This window comes from Zalophus californianus, chromosome X, assembly GCF_009762305.2.
Source record: "Zalophus californianus isolate mZalCal1 chromosome X, mZalCal1.pri.v2, whole genome shotgun sequence".
NCBI lineage: Eukaryota > Metazoa > Chordata > Mammalia > Carnivora > Otariidae > Zalophus > Zalophus californianus.
The window spans coordinates 128,470,935-128,486,484 of NC_045612.1; the positions used below are offsets into that span (position 1 = coordinate 128,470,935).

Sequence of the window (15,550 nt, forward strand, 5' to 3'; positions counted from 1 at the left end):
CTCCTTGGGCAGAAGCGGAAGCTGCCGAGGATTATTAAGGAGGCAAAGCTGACGTCAGGAGTTTGCACCCCGGGTCACAACACACCCACCCCCTTGCAGCTCAGGACTCTGTGCTAAGGACGGTGTGGCCAGAACCAGGGAAGGATTCAGATCCACATGCTGGGCCAGACATCGACTCCCCGAGAAGGGCTTTGGGTCTGTTTTTCTGTTGGCTCCTTCCTCCCTCCCTCCTGCCTTCCCCACTGCCGGCTGCCAGGCTAGCGTCAGCCGTAACCCCGGACAGAACTGCAGGTTAGTCTCCGGAGGGTCCCTGGACCGGGGATGCTGGCAGGGCTGAGGATGGTGGCCCCCTCCAGACACCAGCCATGATGGCATCTGTCCATGCAAATGCGAGACCTCTTCCCTCCGGATTCTACAATGTCTTTAACTTCGCTCTGGGGAACCCCGCTCGCTCCCCACCTGCTTGCTGCATGCTTCCCAAAGCCCTGTGTTCTGTCCCCCGTGCTGATATATGGCCAGACAACCAAAGACTTCCAGATTTCAGAAAAGTGGAAAAGCAGGACCAAGCAAGCAATGGGGGGCCTGGGGTGGGGGTGGCGAGAGCTTCTGTTGTGAACAGAGAGTGCAGCCCTGCAAGGGCAGGGAATGCACCTGGGGGAACAGAGGAACAGAAGACAGGAAGCGGGAAAGGAAAGCGGGGGAGGTGGGAGGCACAGCTGCATGGTGGGGCAGACCCAGAGTAGACCTTCACCCAGCGAGATGCACCTGTGCACGGAGCCCTTTGGGGGGCACAGCAGGCTCGCCTGGGGGTGTGGTCAGCTCTGGGGGGAGGACAGGGCTCGTAAGAAACCCTTGGGCACACGGGCCTGGGGATGGCAAATGACAGCGCCAGCCTCATGGCTGTTGGGGGAAGGTGAGTCCTGAGAGGCGGTCAGATGGGCACCTCTGAGGGGCCCACGGAGGTGGCAGATGCCCCAACATTATATTATGTTATAGTATAGCTTATTGTGTTATATATCACTGTATTATATATTATTATATTATATATTATTATGTTGTATTATCTATTATTGAATTATGTTACAATGTATTCTATAAAACAAACTATGTATTACAAATTGTACACTATTACAACACACACACACCAATGTATTCTATCCATTATATTCATGTTGACATTAATTAATACCCATTAATTATTATATAAACACTATTTTCTTAATATTTTTATTAATTAATATTAATGTACCCATGTACTCACACATATTAAAATGTTTTCGATATGCTTCTGTAGGAGGAAGTGATTTGTTTTCCTGTCCGGCGGTGCTGTGACCAGGTACGCGTTTTCCAGCGGGGCAGGCGGACTGGAAGGAGTAACGTGATCTGAGACGTCACCCGCGGCCCCGCATCATGGACTCCTCTGTGTCGACCTGTTCCGTCAGGCGGCGGGAGGTGAGGCCCCCCCCCCCACCCCACGCAACCCCGGACCCTGTTCACATGGACTCGCCCCTGGTATTCCGAAGAATTTCCGGAGCTTCTTTCTTGGGAAGACCAGAGGCATTTCACCCGGTCTTCCCTGCACATTACCTGCAGACAACGCCTCCTCTCTCTGCGACGCCTGCCTCCCAGTTAAGAAGTCCCGTGATCTTGGGGGTCGACAGCCTGGTTTGAGCAGGACCGTCATGAAGGCAGGTCCAGAATGGGAAGGGGCACCTTGAGGGCCTCTTAGGGAGGGAGGCCTCGGTCTAGGGGGGTCTCGGACTCCTGGCCACCGCACCCCCGCAGTGCACACTTCCATGTGCTGGCGTGGGTGATGGTCTGCAGCTCAGAGAGAAGGAGCTGGGTCCTCCCGCACCGGGGTCTCCGAGCTGCAGGAGGACCCGGGACCCAGCATGTAGGAGTGCTTTACGTGCCCGGTGCAGGGGTCTGGGGAAGACCCCCAGTCCTGCTCCTCCGAGAGCCCAGGGCAGGAGGGTCCGAGGAGCCGAGGTGAAATGTGCCTCCCACACACCTTGTCGGCTCTGAGGTCCTGCAGACACCCAGCTGCGTGCACCCCTAGGCGTCCCCGGGGAGCTTCAGGGCCACTTTCTGCTTTGAGGCTGGTCTTGCCCTGGGATCAGGTGGTTGCATGACCTCTCCCCCCATCCTCTGGGGGGTTCCCCCGAGATGAAGAGCTTCCCTGGTGAACTTTCCCCGGCTAAAAACACAACCGCCAAACACTCTGCCCCTCCCCCAGAAGGGGGAGGATGCTCCTTGCTCTGAGATCATCAGGCTCTGGGACAACCTTGCCGAGGCTTCCCCTCCGCTCTGTGCAGAAGCTCCCCCACATGCTCCTTCTCCCCGAGATGCTCCGGGCTGCACCCCTGCTGCTTCCAGGGGAAGCAGGCGTTTGCTCTTCACCAGCACGCTGTGGCCGGGAGATGCAAACCCCTTCTGCAACTTTTCTGCTCCCCAAATAAACTCTATTTTTTTTTTAATTTACTCACAGTATTTTTCTTTCAGAGGGAGAGAGAGTGCATCTGAAGCAGGCTCCACGCCCAGAATGTGAGCCGGACGCGGGGCTCACTCTTAGGACCCCCAGATCGTGACTTGAGATGGAATCAAGAGTCGGACGCTTAACCGACTGAGCCACTCAGGGGTCCCAGAAAATAAACAGTTTCAGTAACTGTGCTGGGCCGAATGGTGCCTGCCCAGATTTATGTCCCTTGGAGCCTGGGAAGGAGGCCTTATTTGGAAATAGGGTTCTTGCCGATGTGATGAAGTGAAGGATCTGAGATGAGCTCATCCTGGGTCATCCAGGTGGCCCTAAATGCAATGACTGGTGTCCCTAGACAGAAGAGGAGACACACAGGGAGGAGAAGCCACGTGAACACGCAGGCAGAGACGGGACGGAGGCGGCCGCCAGCCCAGGGACGCCTGGAGCCCCAGAAGCTGGGAGAGGCAGGAAGGACCCTCCCCTGGACCTCAGACTCTGGTCTTCAGAGCTCGGACGGGATGAATCCGCGTGGTTTTAAGCCCCCAGTTGGTGGTCATTTGTCACGGCCACTACAGGATGCTCCTACCATCATAATGCTCTTCCTTATTCTTCTCTGGACCCTAAGCACTCACTCCCAGCCCCTCACTCTGGCCCCGGCTCCCAGTCCCCAGTCCCCCGAAGGCTGGCCGGGCCACCCCGTGCGGTCTGGGACCCAGTGAGGCACAGAGTTGCCCCGCCCATTCCAGAACCTGCGGGTGCCCGGCACGGGCTAGGGCTGCATTCCCAGGTTCGGGTTTTTAACGTAAAATCCGTGCACGTAACCAGAGGCTCCCGGGTCAAGCTCATCGGCGCAGCCAGAGTGGGTATTGACGGCAGAAACTTCTCTCTTCGGCTCACAAGGCCTCGCCCCGTGGTTGCTGAGGCCTTCCCGTCACCTCGGGCCGCCGTCTGCTTATCGCCCTTCGCACCTTGCCGGGGCGGCTCCTTGGCGTTGCGGGACAGGTGGCCGCGGAGACAGCCGACAGCGAGCCAGCGCTTCCTCTGCCCGGAGGACACGGTTTTCTTTCTCGGTGCGTGCAAGTCTTTCGAAAGGTGCCGACTGTTTTTTTTTTTCTGTGTATTTTAACCCCGCCCGGACCCCAAAACGTGGAAGCTTTTCAACGAAAACCTTCCTTATCAGCCAACATTGCCTCTTGTGAAATACGTTTCTTCACAGCCTAGACTTTTTTTTTTAATTTTTTAAAAGATTTTATTTATTTATTTGAGAGAGAGAGAGAGAGAGAGAGAAAGGACGGGCAGGGGGAGGGGCAGAGGGAGAAGCAGGTTCCCCGCGGAGCAGGGACCCCCCCCCCCGATGTGGGGGTCGATCCCGGGACCCTGAGCTCATGACCCGAGCCGAAGGCAGACGCTTCACCGACTGAGCCACCCAGGCGCCCCGCAGTGTAGACTTGTCAGTGGATCCGGCTGTGCCGTGTAATCCGAGCGGACATCTCCCCGCCCCGCGTCTGCGTGAGCGCCTTCTGCGTGCTTCCGCACGCCCTGGAACGCGCGCACACGGCCTGGAACAGGGTTTTCTTCCTTAAATGCTCCCAGCCGAACCCGGTGTTCAGTATGCGGTTGTGCAGAAAAGCGATCGAGGGGCGCTCTCCTGAATTCGCCACGCGCCATCCGCATCCTCTGCGCACGTGAGCCCCGAGCTGAAGGGCCGAGCGGGAAGAGCGGACGTGAGTGTCCCTCATCCTGAGTCCTGGGTGCCTGGCGTCTGCCTCCTGTGGGGCTGGGGGGTGGGGACACCTGGCAGCCCCCTTCCCCAATCCCCTTCCTCCTCCTGAGAGCTCCACGAGAGACACAGACACAGACAGAAGGTCGTCCCGATCCCGCTTTCCACAGGAAAAACTCTGGGGGGAGCAAACCCACAAGGACCTGCAAGATCATCCGACGTCTCAACAGCCTCCCGACTGTGTTCCCACGGCTCTGGACACGCGATCCCACGTCCCGCTCTGCGGAAGAGCGCAAACGGGCTACGTCTCTGCCAAACGTCCGGAAGGAGCCCGCCGGCAGGATCCTTGAGAAACCGTCTGTTCTCCGTGAGGACGCTGCAGAACGGGGAGGCGCTGCGGGTTGGGGGTGGGGGGCAGTCCCAGGGCAACAGGGGCCCCAGGAACGGGACCTGGGGCGCTCCGGGGTCTGTCCGCGGCTCCCGCCGGAATCCCTAGGCAACCGGCATCATGGGCCCACCTGCCCACCAGCCCCCGTGTTTTTTCATATCGCCGACACACTATTTATGGGGTTGCCGCTAAATGTCACACCATAAATGCAGCTTGGTGGGTGTCTGGTGGTCGGGGTCCAAAGGACCCAGTTCAGGGAGCGAGGTCCTGTCCAAACGCCCTGGTGGGTGGGAGTCGGGCTGGGGTCTGAGTGCAGATCCCTCAGGGCAGAGGGGGCTTGGCCGAGTCCAGGAGGCAGAGCCTGTGGGTCTGCAAAATGATGCCCGTGTAGGCAGCCAATGTGCACACCAAAAGAGCGGCAAGAAGGACCGAGGGCTCAGGGAGGCCGGATGGGAGGCTGCCAGGCACCTGCTGGGAGAGGTGGGTGCCCAGGGGCCGCTGAACCCTCACCTCCGGGTGCACGTCCCAAGGCCCTCCTGACCCCAAACCCTAACCGAGATGGGCCCGAGAGATGGGGGGTCTGGCATAACTCCCACTCCTCCCTGTCCTGGCCACGTGCCCGTTTGCAAGATCTGAACGAAGCACTCGATACGGCGGAACCCCAGGCTTCCACCAATAACCCGGGACAGAGACACCTCCTTCTCTGGGCGCTGGGCCTCCCCACCCCTCCCAAGAGGGACCCCACGCTCCACCTGCAAAGTCGTGCGGTGGGTGTATCTGGCTCGAAAAACCACGGCTCCATCCACGCCCTGGAGCCTGCCCGGCGGGAGTCCCATGTCGTGGGGACGCCCACCTACCCCACATTCTGCTTTGCTTTGCGCTCCCCAAAATCACTTTCCTGCCCCATGGCCCCCGGCGTCCTGTGCGGACAGAGGGTCTCTTTAAAGACAAGGACTCTTGTGAGCAACCTTTGTTCACCAGCAACGGGATTCATACAAAACCAGCCGTAACGAGAGCATTGCGCATTCATTCCCGGCAATTTGCAAAATCAGAACAGAAGAAGACGGTCTTACTCCCATCGAAACGTACTCCCAACACTAGATTTTTTTCCCCTCAAATGCACCCACCACTTTCTCCCTGTAAACCTATTTCTTCCCCCCCCCCCAACCCCCCGACTCAAAAATACAGACAAGCATGAAACAAAAATGCGTGAAGTCTGCAGATAAGCATCCTTGACGTGCAGGGGTCAAAAATCGATTCTTGCACCTGTGGGCGGGGGGACGTGTCCCCAGCCTGTTGGCACTTTGCGAACACTGCACGGTGATCATCTTTCCCAACGAGCACCTGTAAATGTGCATCAGCGCTCACCGGGGCCCCACAGTCTGCACCCTCGTTTTAAAGCAAATCCGTGCAAAAATGTCCCGCCTATCTTGCATGTAGTTTTAAGGAGTAGGGATGGTTCTCCACAAACACAGGTGCTTCGATGCGTGTGCTGTGTGTGGGCAGCACAGGGTGGCTGGGCTCTTTGAAATGAGGGTATAATGGCCGTATTTGGCGGGAGGAAGCCACAGGGAGGGAATGCAGATATTTCGTGTCCGGGGGTTCATGAACGCGTCTTCTGCACTGACAGCTTTGCTTTATTTCTTCTTTTTGTTCTTTCCTTTGTGTGTGTGTGTGTGTGTGTGTGTGTGTGTGTGTGTGTGCGCGCGCGCGTGTGTGGTTTGGATAAACAGCCAGTGGGTAGCGTGGCTTCTGTGGACACGGGGCAGCACTTATCTTGACCCCCAACGCCTCTAACATCCACGGGGAACGCGTGTCTCCTGGCCCCACGTGCCATGGAGACCGTTGTCTTAAAAGCAATGGCACAACTCTGCAAGAAACCCAAACAGGTGCCGATCCACTAATGCAGACGCAGAGGCGCATCCGTCGGAAGAAACGCGTGCTCTCTCTTTCCGCCCTCGCCCTCGGCCACTGCCCGGCTAGCTCACGGCACGGTGAACGTCTCCAGGGCTTCGTCACTCTGGGACGTGCTAGGTGCACGATGGCGACGGGCGACCCTGGTGCTTCCCAGCCTGTAGGACCAGCCCCCGGGGACAAGGGGAGCGTGGCGGCCTCTCTCCACATCCCCGAGCCGCCCACACCGCCCGCCCGCTTGGATGCGTGTAGAAAGCTAGAAAGCCGTGCTGCGGGGTTTTTGGTGGTGGCATTGCAGGTCAGGTGAGAAATCTTGCCCAGACGTGAGTGGACGATGCACATATGCGACGTTTTCGGGGTGGCGGGGGCAGGGGATGAGGCCGAAGCCACAGTTTCCGCTTGTCCCCACACCAGTCACATTTCCTCCACCACGAGGACGTCCTCGGGTTCCTGGGAGCCTGGCGGTGGCGGGCGGCCATCCTCCCAAGCGACCTGAGACAGAGAGAGAAGACGGGCAGCGTTGAGACCACCCATGCGCGGGACTGTGATTGTGCCGCCAAGAAAGCTTCGGTGCAGAGCCGCGTGGCTCCCCGTGGCCGAACGGTGGACACCCCCCCCCACTCCAGTGCACAGATGCGTACATAAATGTGTGCACGCCCGCAGGGGTCAGGACTCAGCCAAGAGCAGGAGCACAAATCGGACACCTCCTGCCCCGTGGATGGACGCGGACCACACAATGCTCTGGGGGAGAAGAACACATGCAGGACCTCGTAGCGTGGGACCCCCCCTTGATACAAAACGTCCGGAATGGGCAAATCCACAGACAGAACGTGGACGTGAGCTCGCCGGGGGCGGGGGGGGGGGCTGCGAAGGGGATGGGGCTGACAGCTCATGGGGACGGGGTCTCCTGGGGGGAGATGCGAATGCTCGGGAACCAGAACACCCTGGCGAATGTGCTCACTGCCCCCGAATCGGGCTTTCCAAAGGGGCGAATGGGATGGCGTGTGAGTTGGGCCCCAAGAGAGCCACGTCATCCATGGAAACGATGTGTCCCTGACACACTCATCTGGGATACACGTGCGGGCAGCCATCCCTTGCCTGGAATGACCTCTGCAGACGTCCCAACACCCACCCTGCCCACCCTGGGTGCCCCTTGGGAACCCACGCAGGCTGCCCCAGCCCCCCTGCATGCAGGAGTGATGCCCTGGGTGGCAGAGTCTCCCTGGGAGGACACGGCTCCCTCCAGCCTGACGGTGGTGGCCGTGGGGGGCCTGGGCAGAGGGCTGCTTCAAGACTCAGGGGGGCCACCCCAATTTATGAGGGGGTGACCCCGGCCAGCCTGAGGCTGAGAATCGTGTTTCTAGCTGGGACCTTATAGGAGGGGTCCCTTTGCACCCACCGAGAAATAGGGACCTGGACATCCACCCGCCGGCCACTCTTGCCTCTTAGACAAGTGGCATTTCCTGGACTGCACGTTGCAGAAGGGCATCCCAGAAAGGGTTTGGGGACCACCTGTACTGGCCAGGGTGTGGGCTGTGGACGGGACCCCAAGAAGTCGGGCTGGGCCCCTAACTCAGCAACGCCTTTCCCTGGAACGCTGAGACCCACAGAGAAGCCCCCTGCAAAACCCCAGAACCTCACCCCAATTTTATCCATGAACCCTAAACCCAAATGAGACAGCAGCCAGGCCTTGTGGAAGCCCCAGGGGCAGCCCAAGGGGGTGGGTTTCCTGAGGAAACAGCCTCAAGCCTAGAACCAGAGTCCCTGGGTTGGGGGCGTCCTTCTGCTCGTCACAGGTCAGCACGTGGGGCTGATGCACGAGGAAGGTCAAATGGAGGAGGGGTGCCACCCCGGGGAGGGCCCCTGACCCGAGAGCCAGTGGCAGCCCCAGCAAACCATGGTCAGGGATTGAGTGGTGGCCCCCCAAACCCCACCTCCATCCGGAACCACCACAGGCAGCTCTATGTGCAAATAGGGTCTGTACCCATGTAATGGGTTCGGGGTCTTCTGATGAGGGGTGCCTGACTCGTGAGAGGGAGACCAACAGTGGCCTGAGGACCGGCCCGGGATTTCCAGCAGGGAAATAGGGCCACCCCCGCTTCCCCTGCTCCAGGAGCTGTTTCTGTCCTAAGCCCCAAGCTGTGGCTTTTGTGGTGAACTCCCCACCCCCACCCCTGGCCCTGGGGATGGAGTTTTGTGCTGAAGGCTGCTGGACGCAGGCGGTGGCCCCTCCACTTCCCTGTGTCCTCCAGCCCTGGCCCGGAACTGCACGCTAGTGCTGGGGAGCACAGGAGACCCCTGCCCAATCACACTGCTCCCCCCAGCAGACACCCACCCTCCAAAGACTCCGAACCAGGAGGGGAAGAGAGTGTGGCAGGCACTCACCTCCAGGGGCGGCACAAAAGTCCCCGTGATTTCCTTCTTCACCTGCGGGATTCGGGGGAACAGCTTGGACTTGACGGAGAACCTGCCGACCAGAAGGACACGGTGAAGGGCCCAGCGAGCCGGGCAGCGCACCCCAGATCTGCCGGCCTCCTTCCCTTCCTACAGAAACCCCGGGCGCACGTGCAGTGGCCAAGCGCACGTTCAGTGGCCAAGCCGGGTCTGCACCTGCAGGACCGAGCTCGCCACTGGGGCTATGTGGCCCCGGACAGACGTGGCTCAGGCAGCAGGAGACCCCCCCACCCCACCCCACGGACAGTCACTCCCTGTTCCTCCCCAGCCCTCAGATTCCCTGGAATCCGCGCCCTGACTCCGGATTCACCCTCCCCTGGGCATTCCACAGGCACGGGGTCCTGCGCCCGGGTGGGGAGGGGGGTGTTCCTGGCGCCAGTGTTGGGGGCTCACCATTTGCACAAGCCCATGAGGACCGCAGCGAGCGCAGTCGTGGCCACCGCCACCACCCCGAACAGGACGCGGCGGAAATCCTGCTGCGGGAGGCCTGGTGCGGGAAGAGGAGCTGAGGGTCAGAAGCGGGCACGCACGGGGGTCGGGTGGTCAGCTCTGCGCGCACCCGCAGCCCCCTGACCCTGTTACCCGATTATGGGTGGAGGGCGTGTTGGGGGGAGCAGGGCTGCAACGGACGACCCTCCCTCCGGTCCTGTGCCCACGCTGCCCCCCTGGCCATCCTGCCGGTCCCCTGCACGCCTTGCTCACAAGAGAGCTCCCGCCGTGGCACCAAGACACAACTAGTACCGCGCAACGCATTCCTTCTCAAGGGACGTTCGCTTTCCACACCGTGCTGCCTCGTCAAAGGAATGAATGCGTAATTGTGAAACTCCAGGGTGGGACAGAGGTGTGTTTCCTGTTGCCCTGCAGGCTTTCCTTGGGGAACCCTGATTTGACCTGTGCGGTCTGTGCGGCTTCTGCGAGCCGTGAACGCGTTTCCTGGAAAGAATGAGCCCCACACGTGCGTTCGGGGCTCCAGTGGGAGAAGGCTGCCAGCCTGTGGAGCTGTTAGGCATCGAGCTGGTGCGTTCTTCGAGCTCATGCCCTGTCGCCCCCCAGAATGGATGTGTGGGACCCCTGGAGGTGCGCACCAAGCGGACCCCTACCTTGTGGGGTTTCCGCCGCCCCTGCAAGCAGGTGCGCTGAGAGGCCCGGTGAAGGACCCCCGAGACCCCCAGAGCGCCATGAACCCCTACATTTGTGTTTCCTGCCGCCAGCACTACCGCGTGATGGGGGCTGTTACGCTGAAGACCACTGGCTTTGGGATACCCGTCCCTGACCCCATAAAGGAGAGGGGGTGACAGGGCACCCAGGGGGATAGATGGAGCCCCCCTGGGCCCTGGCTGACCCCTCGGGGGAGGGGGACACCTCTGGGTTGGGGGGTGGCCGGCGACCGGGGCCTTCCAGACACCTGAGCGGGACTAAGGGAACAGTAGCCCAGGGGGGCTGGTGCCCTGTGGTTCAGTCTGGGGGTGCGCCCTCCCAGGACGGAACACGGGAGGGGGTACAGGGCAGCGGGACACGCTGCAGATGGTGTGTTTGGGTAGAGAGCCGGCAGGGACGTCCCCGAGCCCCCTCCGCTGGGGGGGCTGCCGCGGGCTCATAGGATCCCCAAAAAGATGCGTGCGCCCTAACCCCGAAACCTGGCAATGGGACCTTAGGGGAACAGGATCATCACAGGTGTGATGAAGTGAAGGGTCCCAGAGGAGCTCGGCCTGGATCCAACGGCAGTTGTCCTCGTAAGACCCAAAAGAGGAACCGCGCAAGGGGACCCCAAAGAATATCCCTCCGCGGCGCGCGAGGAGTGGGGCCCTCACCAAGATGCAGCGTCGGGCTCCATTCGCTCCAGAGCTCATTATGCAGGTAGCGCACCCTCACCCGGAACGTGGTGTCGGGCCTGACGGCAGTACGGGGCATCAGGTACACATTCGGATCTTGCCCCCTCTGGAAAACCTTGAAGGGAAGAAGGCACGGTCTGTGAGCAGCGTTGGTGAGGCGGGAGGCGGGAGCGTCCCCTGGGATGTGAGTTCTGGGGGTCCGTGCAAGGACGACCGACGCCTGACGCCCGGGGCCTCCGTCCGTCCCTCTGGCCCCAAGCAGGGGCCCTAAGGGGCTTGCCCCTGGGGAGGTGGACTCCACGCCTGGGCCCCACGGCTCCCCGAGCTGCGCCCACTGCTCGCACAGAGTGCCCACGCCCTGGGGACCTGGCTTGCGGTTATTCCGAATCTATACACTGGCAGCCGGGGGTGGGGAGGGCAGGAGCCCCACCTGGCCTTGCGGTTCCTAGGGGGCACAACTGGACTCTGATTTCGTTTCCTAGGGGCACAACTGGACTCTGAATCTGGCACCGCCGGCTGGGCGCCAGGGGTCTGCCATCCCCTTCTGCCCTCCCCCAGGGCCAAAATGAGGCCAGTTCTGGGACGGGCCCCATGTTGTCCCTCTGGATGAGGGCCACGTCTCTGTCCACTGCACAGGGGATGTGCACCCTGGTGTCCGGGGATGTACAGGTCTGGAGACACTGGCAGAGTAAGACTGACCAGAACACTAGGTGGTCAGCGAGGAAAAGCAGGCACAGCCTGCAGGGTCCACAGGGGAATGGGGAAGCATTTCCTCACTTGGCATATGCCGCAGTGCAAATCCCAGTCCCATCCAACCACGTCCTGGGGCCAGAGCTGAGTGGGACATCCTGCCGGCCTGGCTCGTTCCAGAGCCCACGGTGTTTCTCTGGAGACCAGAGTCTGAGATCCAGGCGGGGCAGGGCCGTGCTCCCCCCAGAGGCTCCAGGGGAGGGTCCTCCCTGCCTCTTCCAGCTTCTGGGAGCTCTGGACATCCCTGGGCCTGTGGCCACGTCCCTCCCGTCTCTGCCTCTGTCCTCACGTGGCTTCTCCTCTGTGTCCGTGTCTCCTCTTGTGTCTCTTACAAGGACACCTGTCATTGGATTTAGGGCCACCCCGATCCAGGATGAGCTCATCTCAGATCCTTCACTGATATTTGCAAAGACCCTATTTCCAAATAAGACCGCATGCTGAGCTTCTGGGCAGACATGAATTTTTGCAGGACACTCTTGAACTCACGACAATCTTTGAACTGAAAAGGTCCGAGGATGTGCGTCCGGAAGAAGGACGTTGCTCTGTCCACGGGGTGTATGATGACTAGCGACTTGAGTCAGAGGATTTCAAGGAAACACAGCTTCTCAATCCGAGACTAAAAGCCTGATGGCCACTCAGGGGCTAATTGGGACCCCACAGCCGAGGCGATCAGTGAACGCTGAAGTTTGACCTGCCTTTGGGCCCAAGCACAGGAGTCGCAGAGAGAGGAAGAGATACTTACGGGGTTTGTCTTGGAGGTGCTGCCCTGTAAAAAAGGAAAGATTGTTACCATCTGTGTTTTCAGCATTATATGCAAACGTGGGAACCCACGTGGAACCCCAGAACTGGTATGAGGAAGCCTCAGAACTTCCCTAATCTGCCAAAGAGCAGAATACTGGAACGAGGCGGGCCATGAATTCCCCCTTTGGGGAGACTTCACTTCCAGGAAGGACAGTGAACATAGCATCAGTTCCATCTCCAGGGAAGTTTTATGCCCATGAAAAAGACAAAAGAGACCTCTGGTACCTGCCTCAACAAGCATCATCACAATTGTTCTTATCCCCTATTTGTTCAAGCCCGTGACTTGAGCTACTCAAGAGTCACTTCTTTTGTGAGCTCTCATATGCATATGAGTACCTTTTGCTCCCCCCTGCCCTGCCCTGCCCCTTCAGCTCCCTTTTATTTAATTTGCAGCCCCCGTTCGGGACCTAAGAGGGTAGAGGAACAGCTTTTCCTCCTCAGCACAAAGTTTCCTTATTGTGAATTTATCTCTGGCTGGTGAGTTTGCTCCGGGGATATTAATGAGGGATGAGAAGGCAGCGCCTTCAGTAGCCTTTTGTTCTGCATTCGTGAACGTTCAAATGTCTGGTAAGGACTGACCGTCTCAGCGACCGTCCACCTCCTCCAACATTTACTGAGCGCACCCACGAGGCTCTGCGGAGAAAGCCAGAGAGGAGCTCGCTACCAAAGTGTTGCTGTTCCTGGTGGTCCTGTGATGTCAAGGGCCGTACGGGGTATGGGACGGGGCCAGTGGGTGCCGGCCAGCCTCCGGGCACGTGGACGAAGGTGGACCCCCACCCCCCGGAGACGCATCAGGGACTCAGATCCAGGGCTTGTGGCGGGTCCCCTGCAGAGGAGAGGGGGCTCTTGCTTTGCCACGTGGGCCACCCATGGATAGTCCTGACATTCACTCATGCAGCAAGAGGTCCTGAGCACCCCCCGGTGTGCCCGGCTCTGCCGTCGGCGTACGCGTACTGACAGCGTCCCTATACTCAGGGAACCTGCTTCTGGGAGGCAAGAGGCAGAACGAGGGCACAAGAATGTTTCAGGTAGCATCTGATCCCACATCGGTGCTGGGAAGAAATCGGACGAGGAGGCAGAATCAAGAGAGCCTGGCGGGGCAGGTGGTATTTTGGTGGATATGGCGGAGGACCCAGCACTTGGGGATGGAGGGAGCACCTGCCGGCAGAGGCAGCAGTATGTGCAAAGGCCCTGGGGTCTGGGGTGCTCGGGACCAAACCCCCACAGCAGGGGCACCGGAGTAACCCTCTGCCCCTGGCTCTGGGCTTGGGGTGCAGGTCGAGGCCCCAGGCCATGGGGAAACAGAGATGCCGAGTGCCTGGTGGAAAGTCCCCAACCTCCAGGAGTTGGGGACACATCCAGATCTCAGGTTTCAGAAGCTCCCTCAGCACGAGTGGGCTGAGGGGATGAGGAGCAGGTGGGTGGGCTAAAGATTTGGGGGAGTACCCCCTGCACCTCCCATGAGCCCACCATTCTCAGCCCATTTTCACGTTTTGTTTCAAAAAAGGTCACAAAAGGGGCTGTGTCCTGTGGGGTCACAACTCTGATATTCTGGAGAAGGCAGCTAAACAGTAAAGACGTCCCAGGTCGCGAGGGGTTGGGGGCAAGGCAACGAGCGGGTGGAGCACAGGGGATTTTTAGGGCTGCGGGACTATAACACCCTATAACGATGTGTCCATGCTGCTGTGCATTGGTCCGAACCCACAGAATGGGCACCACCAGGAGCCAATCCTACTGCCCATGACGGACTCTGGGTGATGCACGGGTGTCAATGCACGTTCACCAATTCCAACAAATGCACCGTCTGGTAGGGACGCCGATAACGGGGCGGACCGTGCTTGTGTGCATGTAGTGGGTGTGGGGGACACCCCTTTACCTCTCCCTCAGTTCTGTTATGAACCTAAAACGACTCAAAAAAAAAAACTATTTTGGGGCTCCCTGGCTGGCTCTGTTGGACGAGCAAGTGACTCTTGATATTGGGATCCCGAGTTTGAGTCCCACGTTGTGCATAGAGATTTTACTTTAAAAAATAAGAACAAAGAAGCAATTTCATGGGGGAAAGAAAAAAAAGAATGAGCCGCCCATTTAGGGCAAAAACAGAGCAGAAGCCCAGGAGCTCCCAGAGAACAACCCCAGAGCAGAGTCGCCTGCCCGTGAGCCGGGATTGAGCTCGGCTCGAGAAGACGGGGCCAAGCGCGGGGTTCTCACCGTTCTTTGGATATCCAGCTCATAATACAAGACGTGACTCGAAAGCTCGTATCTGATCTTAGGATTCTCCCACTGGATAATGTGATGCGATCTGTTGTAGGAGATCGTGATGTTTGTTGGCGGGTCATACTTTTCTACGGAAAACAAAACAGAAACAACAACAGAAAACCTCGCAAACAGCCCAGCATGTTTTAAATCTGCAACACAGAGCGGTCAATCAGGGGGATCCCGAACATGTCCCGTTTTTCTCTGCAAACAAGCACCCCTTCCGTAGCCTGTTGAATGTGGCGTTGTTCCCGCTTTTGTGCTTTGGGTGGGCGATGTCACCATTTAAAACGGCCCCCAAGCATACAGCTGGAGTGCTGTCTGATGTGCACGAAGGGGACAGGAAGGTCACCTCCAAAATAGGGCACTTTGGCACACGGGTCATTTGGGACTGAAGGCAATTGAGAGCCACGGATGCAGAACGAAGCCTTTGTGGAGCGTCCCTTATCTGACTAAAACCGGAAACTTCTGAGAAATTTGGATTGCCGTGAATCCTGTCTCTGGGCAAGTTTTCTGTCCATGAAAGTCAGCACCAAGATGAGTTTGCACAAACAAACCTTACTAATATAACCCTCTCTCCCATTACTCCCATACATATATTTACCACCTCTAAAAGCGCAAAAAGTTTATTCTTTAACTCCAAAATTAATTGATTTTTATTAAAATGGTAGATAAGTAAAAAAATAAATAAATAGAAATAAATGGTGTATAAGTCCCTGAGTCTAACTACTTCTTTGGGAGGTTTTCATTTATCTTCTATGAAGCCCTCCCCCCATGCATATCAAACTTAAACATTGAAATTACATTTGTATGCTTTCCTCCTGTTAATAGAGTGTTTGTCAGGTTAATTTGCAAGCCCCGCCTACAGAACCTAAGAGGGTAGAGGAAAACTTTTTTCTTCTTTTGCATTCCTACACACAAGAAGGCCATGACGTGCCTGTTGGAGAAAATACACGCACTCG

The 15,550-nt window shown here is 58.4% G+C and overlaps 1 protein-coding gene across 1 annotated transcript in view; it reads right to left on the minus strand.

Annotated features, from left to right (window-relative positions):
- Window positions 1–3,797: 3,797 nt before the first annotated feature.
- The window catches only part of LOC113930172 (granulocyte-macrophage colony-stimulating factor receptor subunit alpha-like), a 29,260-nt gene continuing 17,507 nt past the window's right edge, over window positions 3,798–15,550 (minus strand). Inside the window, exons 8-14 of the mRNA XM_027607294.2 lie at window positions 14,544–14,677; window positions 12,277–12,300; window positions 10,764–10,899; window positions 9,346–9,439; window positions 8,884–8,965; window positions 4,400–6,990; window positions 3,798–4,173 (exon numbers count right to left, since the gene is read on the minus strand). Coding sequence (XP_027463095.1) covers window positions 6,913–6,990; window positions 8,884–8,965; window positions 9,346–9,439; window positions 10,764–10,899; window positions 12,277–12,300; window positions 14,544–14,677 — 548 coding nt within the window. The 3' untranslated portion in view covers window positions 3,798–4,173; window positions 4,400–6,912. The remainder of the gene's footprint in view (window positions 4,174–4,399; window positions 6,991–8,883; window positions 8,966–9,345; window positions 9,440–10,763; window positions 10,900–12,276; window positions 12,301–14,543; window positions 14,678–15,550) is intronic.